The 10,375-nt window shown below is 41.8% G+C and overlaps 2 protein-coding genes across 2 annotated transcripts; both read left to right on the forward strand.

Annotated features, from left to right (window-relative positions):
- The first annotated feature begins 3,460 nt into the window (after positions 1 to 3,460).
- On the forward strand, positions 3,461 to 4,948 carry crygmxl2 (crystallin, gamma MX, like 2). Its single transcript, XM_026177607.1, has 3 exons — positions 3,461 to 3,546; positions 3,901 to 4,143; positions 4,621 to 4,948. The coding sequence occupies exons 1-3, from the start codon at positions 3,538 to 3,540 to the stop codon at positions 4,894 to 4,896; spliced, it is 528 nt and encodes a 175-aa protein (XP_026033392.1). The 5' UTR covers positions 3,461 to 3,537; the 3' UTR covers positions 4,897 to 4,948.
- Positions 4,949 to 5,349: 401 nt separating this feature from the next.
- On the forward strand, positions 5,350 to 7,577 carry crygmx (crystallin, gamma MX). Its single transcript, XM_026178625.1, has 3 exons — positions 5,350 to 5,430; positions 6,517 to 6,759; positions 6,974 to 7,577. The coding sequence occupies exons 1-3, from the start codon at positions 5,422 to 5,424 to the stop codon at positions 7,247 to 7,249; spliced, it is 528 nt and encodes a 175-aa protein (XP_026034410.1). The 5' UTR covers positions 5,350 to 5,421; the 3' UTR covers positions 7,250 to 7,577.
- Positions 7,578 to 10,375: the final 2,798 nt, after the last annotated feature.

Below are 10,375 nucleotides of genomic sequence, written 5' to 3' on the forward strand. Positions count from 1 at the left end.
ATGTGTCAGTAAACAGCGTGACTTGTTTGAAAGGCACCTGGATTACAGGGTGAAAAGTTGCTCTTTAAACCTTTAAAGCTCTGGGATACGGGAGACACGCCACGTCAAAAACAAAGTGTGAAGATGAGGAGTGAGAGCAACTAAAAGCCATCACTCCCCAAAGTGCGTCTGCTGAGAGACGAAGGAGTCGTCCTGCTTTTCACAGAGTTTGGGTCATGGCTGAGCATCTCAAACTGATCTCGTCAAATAAAGAAAGATGCTCGGTTCATTCGATCGGCACAGATTTGTAAAAAAAACAAACAAACAAAAAACAAATATACAGATAAGGGAAATCAAACACTGAAGAGTGCTGCGAATAACCTCTAAGCTTAAATTTAATGTGTAAGCACAACACAGAAAGGAAGATCTGACATAGAGGTTGGAAAGTGTGGCCCAGGTATGAGAAAACTGCCACAGCAGATAAAACAGAAGGTCATAAAAAGTCATAAACCAACATTAACAGTTGTATCTTTCTAATCACCTGTGGGCCATCAGCATCGCACTAAAACAAAATCTTTATGGTGATTTCATTGCTAAGAGAAGTTCTTAATTAGCCTACATATATTTTTTTAATTACATGTAGAGTCTGAAGATTTACTGCAAACTTTAAAACTAAATCCTGATGGAGAACAGTTCAACACAAAATCTCAGAGAAAGGAAAACAAACATATCAACAATTCAACATAATTGACAGCTGCATCCATTTGCTCATTCCAAGCCCCCGGCCCCTCCCTCCTCTCCTGCTTTTCCACTCTGTTCTTCCAACACCATTTCCTCTTTTAATTATCCCCCAGCAAAAAAGATGGAGCACATCAGACGCATCGCGGTAAATCCTGGCCCTGGCACGGGCTCACAGTGGCTCCTGCGTCTGGCAATCCCGATAGAGCCTGTGCGCTGGCAGTGACAAGACAGGGAGGATGCCTGGAGATTTTCTGACAGAAAGAATGGAGAGGATGATCTCTCAGCAAAAGAGAGGTCCTCATTCTACTCCCGGCGTGGGAGGCTTTTTGGCAAGCGCTTTCCCATCATACCACATTTTCAGCACCAGATTAGCCAGTTCTCAGGAGCAAAACTCACATAGAACCCTTGTTTACACCTCAGTACATAGTGTTTTTGTAATGACTGCACACTGCACACAAGCACGGTTGCTCTCCTATCTCCACCAGCAACATTTTAGGGGTGACACTTATTGTATGTATCAGGGTCAGAGAGACTATTGTCTGGATTAAGGGAATATGATTTGTTTCATACTGAAAGAAGTCTCCTCTGACCAAAAAAACTGTGTTTTACTGACTGAATTGCTCATTCAGATTCTAATTAGGTATCAGCAACACGAATGGGTTTTGCTTTGGGAAGCCAGATAGATGAAAAAGGTTGCAAGTTAACTAGTGTTGGGCTGCTATCTGTCAGAGTTTCTCCTCTATTCGTGGAGTGTGCATCAATCACTGAGGTCCCCAACTGACAGTCGTTCTGTGGGCTAATAGTGTCGTCATCTCCCATGCGATTACACAGATTGCGCAACGAGATCCTCGGACACAATGGAGCAGCGAATACAGCCCCCCTGTCTCCACCCCCATTCTGTTCCCCTCTACTTTCCTTTTCTTCCATCATTCTAAGATGAAGAGTGGAAAGCTCCGCAGCGGGTAGCTTTCTTCTCCTCCGGGGGGAACTAAGAAAGCAGGCAAGGGTCTCTGTGATGTTAGTTTCCCTTCAGGGTGGGGAGGAGATGTCTTGTAGCACAGCTAAAGATGATCATTTGAGAGCCCGTGAAACAAGGTGCCAAAGAAACATGGCGAGGTCCCGACTAATGAGTTAGGGTTAGCTGATGTTCCTCAATGATGAAAATGAGAACAATGACAGTAATGACAGTGGCAATCACTTTTTTCCCTCAGTTTAGACACTGTATTGCACCACAGTTACACGCTTCTCTCTGCAAATAGGTCAGGGGTCAGGCTTAGCTGTAGCCCAACTCAAAGACACCTCAGCACAAAAAAAGAATAAATTCTAGCAAATGCATCACGGTCTTAGAGCTTAAACGAGCATTTGACGGAGTACAATTTCTTGCCCTCTTGCAGCTAAAAAGGCTTTACGTTTAATTAGCGTGATGAAAGAAATGATTAATCTGTGAACATATGAGAAAAATCTAAACATGTTTCTTATGCATTCCGATAAAAACCTTTCTCCCAAAGTAAACATTTGCTCCAGAAACTCACAAAACAAAACAACATCCCATCTGATAATCTGCCACAATTACGCTACACAGCATGATGAAAGGATATCAATGGTCTACTTATGTCACAGAAAAAGAGAGGAGCTTCAAACATGAAACCTATTGAAGCCTATGAGAGTTTCGAGTCGATCAGTGATCAAAGGAGCAAAAGCTTATCAGTGCCGTTTCTTAGCATTGAAATAGTGTCATGTGGCTTTGGATATACTACCAGGGTAGGAGTGTTTATGCCTAGAAACATAATGGCTATTGTGTTTTCTGAAAACATTAGCCCTTTTTTTTCCAGAGTTAAAGCTGTAAAAAGCATACAGAGTGGAGAGGGGGCACGAGCTCTTTATCCCCATGAAAGGCTAAAGGATGGAACTGACCTTTCTGGCATCAGCTGGGCTTTGGGAGCACAATACATGGCGGCAACTCTTTCTGGCCTTTTCCCCTTCGGCTCTGGGCTATGCTTACAAGCCAAAGACTCAAGTCCAAACATCTATCATTTTATACAAAGACTCAAACGCACACATGCCCCGAACCCCTTCTTTTATATCATAAAAACACACACACACATACAAAAACAGACACACACTGAGCAGTCCTGTCTGTTCATCTGCAAACAGACCAGTCCCGTCTGACATCACAGTACAACTGCAGGCTATGGAAGCAAAAAGAGACAACAAATCACTTTAGATTACATCAACTCAAAAGCCCAACTCAGTATCAACATCAACTCCCTTTAATGGAAACTGAGCAACAGTTAAATTAGAAGCTAAACCTCGTCGGTAATGCCCCGATCTAAACTTGAGCTGGGACCGGATGAAAAGCGACTGTTACAATGTGACATCCAAGCAAGACAAAATGAAAAGCATGACCTCATTGAGTACAACTTCAGCGAGTGCTCCGCAAAAATGACCTGAGCTGCTGTACACTTTAGACGCTTTGTTGTCAGGGGGGCCTCACACCCAAAGAGCCTTTGTGTTATATTTGAAAAGGCTACATCACAAGGTCATGGCGGAACAGGGGTCACGCAAATACAGAATAGCACTTGTGTGGTGGTCATTTTTGTGAGCGAGGGGGGGTTGCCAATTCTATAGGTAAACTCTAGCAGTTTGGAGATAAGTTACCCATAGGATATGAGACAAAAGAGAACAGTAGCTGGCATCTGAAAAGGTAAAGATAGTAGTCCCCAATGTGTCAGAGGCCTCATGGTCAGCAGGAGAGTATAAAAGGACCTCTAAGTGTGTCTAACTCTACGGTGCGCAAACATCCACAGTCCTACAACCATGGGAAAGGTATGAGCTCACCTGCAGTAAGGCAACAGCTTTGGACAGGTGGTGAAGGAGAAAATAGCATTAATTGAAAACATGCAGTCATGTATAGGAAGGAGATTCAGTGAAGGAGAAGACAGGGCAGCAGAAATACTCTTTTGTCTTTGTTTTGATGTGTTTGGATGGGACATGCAGAACCCCCCCCCCAGCTCAAACAGTGGTTTTAGTTACCTTATTTTTCATCTGTTAAGCAGTGCAAATAAATGTGTAAAGAAGTGTAGAGGGTTGGTAGAGAGAGCCTATTCACGAGTCTACGAGATAGCATTTCTTTATGCCGAACATAAACTGTATTCTCTCTCTCTCCCTTCTCTCCTCGAGATCGTCTTCTACGAGGGCCGCAACTTCCAGGGCCGCCACTGGGAGTGCAGCAGTGACTGCATGGACACCTTTAGGCACTTCAACTACTGCAACTCCCTCCGTGTCAGCGGCGGCCACTGCGTGCTCTACGAGAAACCTCATTACATGGGATACCAGTACATTCTCAGCCCTGGCGAGTACCCTGACTACCACTGGTGGATGGGCTTCAACAACTGCATCCGCTCCTGCCAGATGTTCCCTCCTGTAAGTCAATCAAACAGACAGATAGAATTGGTAGCACCCTCCCACCCTCCCACCCCCCGCTACACTCACCTTGTACATCAAAAGCTGCTTTGGATATGGATGTCAATCACTGGCTTTTTGATGTCATTTACAGATACTCACACAGGTCATAGCATAAAAGTCTCTGCTGCAAGGCCCACAAAGGAGACCGAGTCAGCCTTTAAAAAGAATATGACATACCCCCCATAAGACTTGGTGCCTTCACTCTAATTCTGTTTGTCACATTGAGTGTTTCTGGCAGTTCAGGGAGGAGGAAAAAAAACTAATTCTGTCATGCTCCGAAAGAGTTGTTGCTCAATCTCGTTTGTAGTTAAAGAAACCGAGTAGTACGAGTACTGAATTAAAAAGTTAGCTCGTTGTGGGAAGAGTTCTCTAGAGATTACACCTATTGAAAATAACATAATAGTCATGATTACCCTGTTTTCTTTCACAATGCAGTATAGGGGATCCTACAGGATGAGGATCTACAACAGGCCAGACATGATGGGACACTCAATGGAGTTTATGGATGACTGCCCCAACGTGTATGACCGCTTCCGCTACCGTGACATTTTCTCCTGCAACATCATGGAGGGTTACTGGATCTTCTACGAGCACCCCAACTACAGGGGACGCCAGTATTTCCTTCGCCCTGGAGAGTACAGGGCCTGTGGCGACTGGGGCTGCCACAATCCCATGGTGGGCTCATTCAGGAGAATGAGGACTCTCATGTAAACTGCACCCGTGTGCATCTCAAATGAACATTAAACACAAAACTTTAAAATAATGATGTCCTTTGTGAGCTTTCTTTTTTGAACGTAGACATGAATGCAACTTGCAGTGACACTCTAGCAAGGCAGCATATTTGCTTCCTGATTATATTCAACCAACAAAGGCTGCTGCTTGAATGGGTTTATAATACAAGTCAGATCTCAGACTGTTTGCTGCTCTGTCTAGCTTCACAGTCTGCATGCAGGTTTCAAACATTCATGCCATTAAAGGCAGATGTTTGCAACTCTTATTGTAGGCCTTTGAGAAAATGCAGTTGGACAGTATTTTCCATAGACAGACAGAGCTTTGACAGAGACAAAGCGGCTGCGGTGGCTCAACAGTGCCATAGTGTTGTGAAGTCTATAGAGCGCACTGTGCTGACACGACAAAGCTTTGTTTCACTATTGCAAAGCCCTGATCTAAGCAGGGTCTATAAAGAGGTCTGGGAGAGCCCCGCATCTGGTCTGGTCTGAACTTAACGCAGTTACAATGGGCAAGGTAAGGAAGAAATTTAACAAATGTAATGTTTCACTGATATTTGATGTGCGGTATACCGATTTGTGTAGTAAATATAGTGCTTTACAAATTTGTTAGATCACCTGTTATATATATAAAAAAGAAAACACAAATATTTAAAAAGCATATTTTTATTTATTAGGAAATACCAAACTGAATTCACTTTTTCCCACTGGACTTCAAGCATAACATTTAACCACTAAAACAAAAGTTTATTTTCAGGAATGCAAGTAAATACCTATAATTTGGTAAAAAATAAGACTTAATTTGGCTTTTTAGTAAGACTGTAGATTTAAAAATTAATGGAGAATAACAATAACTATATTTTAGCATTAAAAATATCATTTTATCATTACCAACACTGCCAATTTAGGGTAGCTGTGACAAAAAACTGACTTTGAGTCGTGATCTAATATATTTGTTAAGCACTATAGATAAATAATTAAGTTGAACTAATATATTCTGATAACGAGCTGTAAAAATATATACATCTTTCGGTCATATGAAACGTAAAAGACCTTTAAAGAGTAACAACGTATCGCTCTCTGGGTTAAACATACCATTAGTTCTTTAGGACTATTTACCATATTTACATAACCTATAAATTAATGTAAGAAATGCTAAAAGTGCAGGGAAATGTAATTCTTCTCTCAAGGATAGTAGAAGCCTCAAATATTTAATTGATCTTATAGTCCTATTTCCTGTGAAAACAGACAAAGAACTTGTGAAAAGTATTACACAGTTCATTCATTAAAATGTACCAAATGCTATACTTTATTTTATTCGGCTTTGCTTCTAGCACATCTTTTGGGACTTTTTTGTACTCCCTTAAGCTTATCTTTTTTTCAAATTTCTCCACTTACAAATTTTCTACTCAGAAACTTTTGTTAGATAAAACTAACTTTAAAAGTCTGGCTCAGAATACTGAACAGTGAACACTAAGCGTTCATGTTATTAGTGTTTAAGAGCCTGAAAACCTGACAGGTAACTACACGGTTACATTTCTGCGGTGGTCTTTGGAACATCTCTGTGGTGATACACTAATGCTGAGCCATCTGTTCTGTGCAGATTATCTTCTATGAAGACAGGAACTTCCAGGGTCGTCACTATGAGTGCAGTACTGACTGCCCCGAGATGCAAAACTACTTCAGCCGTTGTAACTCGATAAGAGTTGAGAGCGGTTGCTGGGTGGCCTACGAAAAGCCAAATTATGGCGGCTACCAGTACATGCTGCACAAGGGAGAGTACCCCGACTACCAGCGCTGGGCAGGCTTCAATGACTGTATCCGCTCCTGTCGTATGGTGCCTCCTGTGAGTTTAAACTCATTTTCTCTTCAGGATCATTTGGTTCTTATGTCTACTGCTGTTACTTGAAGCATCAATGCCAGTAGCCAGGATTATTTTAACACATCTCGAAGTGTAGACTGGGTAACTAGTCAGGATAATTTATCCTGGCTGACTGCAACAAAAAAGACATTTTTACCTTAATTTGTGGTATTATCTTATTCTCTTATTTCTTCCCTAGTATAATGGGAACTACAGGATGAAGATCTTCGAGCGATCTGACTTTGGCGGTCAAAACATGGAGCTAATGGAAGACTGCCCAGACCTGAACGAGCGTTTCCACACCCGTGATATCTCCTCCGTCAATGTCATGGAGGGCTACTGGATGCTGCACGAACACCCCAACTATAGGGGACGCCAGTACTTCTTGCGTCCTGGAGAATACAGGAGGCACAGCGAGTGGGGAAGCGCCAGTCCCACCATTGGCTCTCTGAGACGTGTCACTGAGCTCAACTGATTCCCATTACTTTTATTTTTAACCCTTATTTAATCCCATCATTAAGAATACCACCCTCTTGTTCCCTTAATGGCTGTATTGTTTCAGTGTGGTCTCAACACTGTGATGTTCAAACCTGAAATCATACATTTTAATGATGCGGGTTTGGATGCGTCGGATGTTGGGGTTCCCGTTTTATTGCTTTGCATTGTTGGGTAAAATTACTACCCAACTTAGTGCTCAAGCAATGCTTTGGTCGTTCCATAGCAGAATGTTTTGCCTCGCCGGTCCCTAACCTCCTGTCCTCCTGGAATCACAATAAATGAAAACTTGATGAAAGTCAACTAAAGGAAGCCTTTGTTAATTTTCTATTGACTGCTACAGCTGTCACTGTCAAAAGATCAGGGGGATATAGCTTGTCATAAATCTGAGGGGTATTTTTCTCTTTAATATGGTGATTGAACTTTAGTTTCATCAGGCCACAGAGTTAGACACTGTGGTGGAATCACTGAGGTCCTAACAATACCAAGAGTTTCTACAGTTTTTCGTGATATTACAGATCCACATACACAAAGAAAAATTATCAAGGAAACAGAAGCTTATTCTTTGAAGTTCACTATTAAAGACCATAAAAAAGGGTATCTGAGGATGGGCATGTTGGAGTCTTTATGAGATCACATGGTACAGAGTAAGCGCTTTGGGTCCATGAAAGATGCCCATATTAGATCCACATCACAAGGCCAGTGCCAACTCAAAGAGTTGGAGTCAAAGTGGCCTGGTATTAGCCCCGAGCATCAAGCTCTCTCAGAACAAAAAACAAAACCCAGTCCATATCCCTGCTCATGCATTTTTCATCAGCCCAAGATACTGAACCCTTTCAGAACTAAATATCAATTATTGAAATTGTTAATTAGACACTACGTAATTGGCAAAGATACACATGAATAAATAACACTGACCATTAATTATTGATTCAAAAAAAATTGAACCCCAGCAGAGAGTGCATTTGAGAATCTCTTAAGATCAAGCACAACAAGAAATATGAGTTTTGGCCTTGAGTAATGTCCAATTAAAGGACTGTCAGCTTTGCTGTTCAAGTCCAGTGATTTGCCCTTATCATATTTTTTTTTTATATCTGTGGACAACAATGCCCAGCAGACAACACAACATCAACAGAGTGCAACATGGGATCTGATCACCCGGGGTCTCAGGGCAAAGCCAGATAAGAGATGAGAGGAAATCTTACAGGCTGCCTAGCCTGACACATAACTGGAAGTTAATCCGAGGTCAAAAGGAACATCGACATCAGATATTTACAAAATTCAGTAAGGAAAGCATTTCAGGCATACACAGAACTACAGAAATTGCTCTGCATATAATGTTGCAGTTAAAAAAAAGGGTGCATGCTAACCCCCCCTCCCCAAAACAAACAAACCCAAAACAATCATGCAAACAAACAAAAAATAAATACTGCAAATGATCTTGCATAATATTCCGTATAGTAAATTTTACTTCACTGTCCACTTTTAACATAACTGAAAAATCTCCTTGGTAGATAAGGACAAAAGTTACAATACTTTCTCTATTTTTCTATATTTTCATCCATCCTTTTTCTTCCACTTTTCCAGTTCAGCGATATCACAGTATTTTCATTGTTGGTCATCCCAATATTTCTTCCTTTGAAAGCTTCAACCAAGTCAAAGCTTGAATTCAAAAACAAACCATACTGTGGAAACATTTCAACCAGGCATCTGTAAAATACAAGGGCAAAGTTTTATCCATCCATGCATTCTTTGCCACTTATTTGGGTTTGGGTCGTAGGGGCAGCAGTCAAACTAGAGATTTATGCTTCAGTGGGAAATCTAAACCGTAGGTATGTTATAACTGCAAACCCTCTGGGCACCCTACTGCCTGATTTAAACTCCTTGGGTGAATCTTTGCAGAATCTACGATGTAACCTACACAGTCAGGCTGACCAACCCAATCAGACCCTTTCTACAGCCTGACAGCTCCTTTGACTTCCAGTGTGACTGGGATTACTGCTACAATTGGCACCAGTTATCTTGCAGCTGCAGCTCCTGATGACACGATCACAAAACTCGATTACTGACTTGCACCTTAGCGTGTCTTGCTGCAATGTGCACTAATTGACATCTTATGCTTGATCAGTAATGGAAGGCAGTAACTCCCAATCATACCCTGAAGTCAATCAGCAAGACAACGAAATCCCCACATTAAACACTCTGACACCCCACCAAAGCTGGGTACTCTGAACTGTCATTTGGCAGGTACACAAGAAAAACAATCAGGACCAGTCCTCTGACCTGAAGGTACAGGGAAGCAACCATCTTGTCCACTGGAAAATATCTTAACGTGCTGGCACCAAATTGGGGGGATACAAGTATACTCTGCCAGTCGCATTACGCTTGGAGCAAGTCCAACTCCTCTCCACAAAACTGATTCCAGAGCCTAAATTGTGCGTTGAGCCAATATTGGATTAATATTGAATTAATATCCCTCAACCTCACGTACTGCACCAGTGAAGTAACATTGCATGCGTCACAATCCATATAGTACTGAACCCCTACAGCTCCTGTAGGTAGTGGGCCCACAGGAGGGCAGACCCATGTAGCTGCTTCAGGCTAAGGCCCAGCAACCAGACATCTCTCCCATGTTAACCCTGTCCCAGGAAGGGTAAACTGGTCCTGCAAAGGTTTATGTCAATGCAAAATGGAAATTATATTTAAAATAGCAGTTTCAGTTAGTAACCTCCCTGGTTCATAACAGAAACACTCCTCAGTGTTCCGTTACGTAGAAAACTCCTGTTACTACGTGAACTAGATGCACACACCTGCACTTCAATAGCTACTGTAACAAACAACTCTTTACACTTAAGAGATGGTAAAATACAATTCTATCAAACATTATGTATCAAAGAAGCAATACTGAATGCCCCTAGATTGTTCCTTCTCTACCTCCAGTCATTTAGATGATATTTTCAATCGCTCCACACATAAAAAAGACAAAAGAGTGAGATCCGAGTTTTGTCTCCCTCTTCATCTCTGAACCCTTTGGACTTGATGATGGGAAGCTGATTGAAGGGTAAGTAGTGCGTTTTGGAGAATGAATTCTTTAGATGATAGAAAA

This window comes from Astatotilapia calliptera, chromosome 8, assembly GCF_900246225.1.
Source record: "Astatotilapia calliptera chromosome 8, fAstCal1.2, whole genome shotgun sequence".
Taxonomy (NCBI): Eukaryota; Metazoa; Chordata; class Actinopteri; order Cichliformes; family Cichlidae; genus Astatotilapia; species Astatotilapia calliptera.

What these genes read in the sequence shown, in the direction of transcription:
- crygmxl2 (XM_026177607.1), top strand. An exon ending in CCTGCCAGATGTTCCCTCCT is followed by an intron (nt 4,144 to 4,620) that starts GTAAGTCAATCA and finishes TTCACAATGCAG; the next exon opens with TATAGGGGATCCTACAGGAT.
- crygmx (XM_026178625.1), top strand. An exon ending in CCTGTCGTATGGTGCCTCCT is followed by an intron (nt 6,760 to 6,973) that starts GTGAGTTTAAAC and finishes TTTCTTCCCTAG; the next exon opens with TATAATGGGAACTACAGGAT.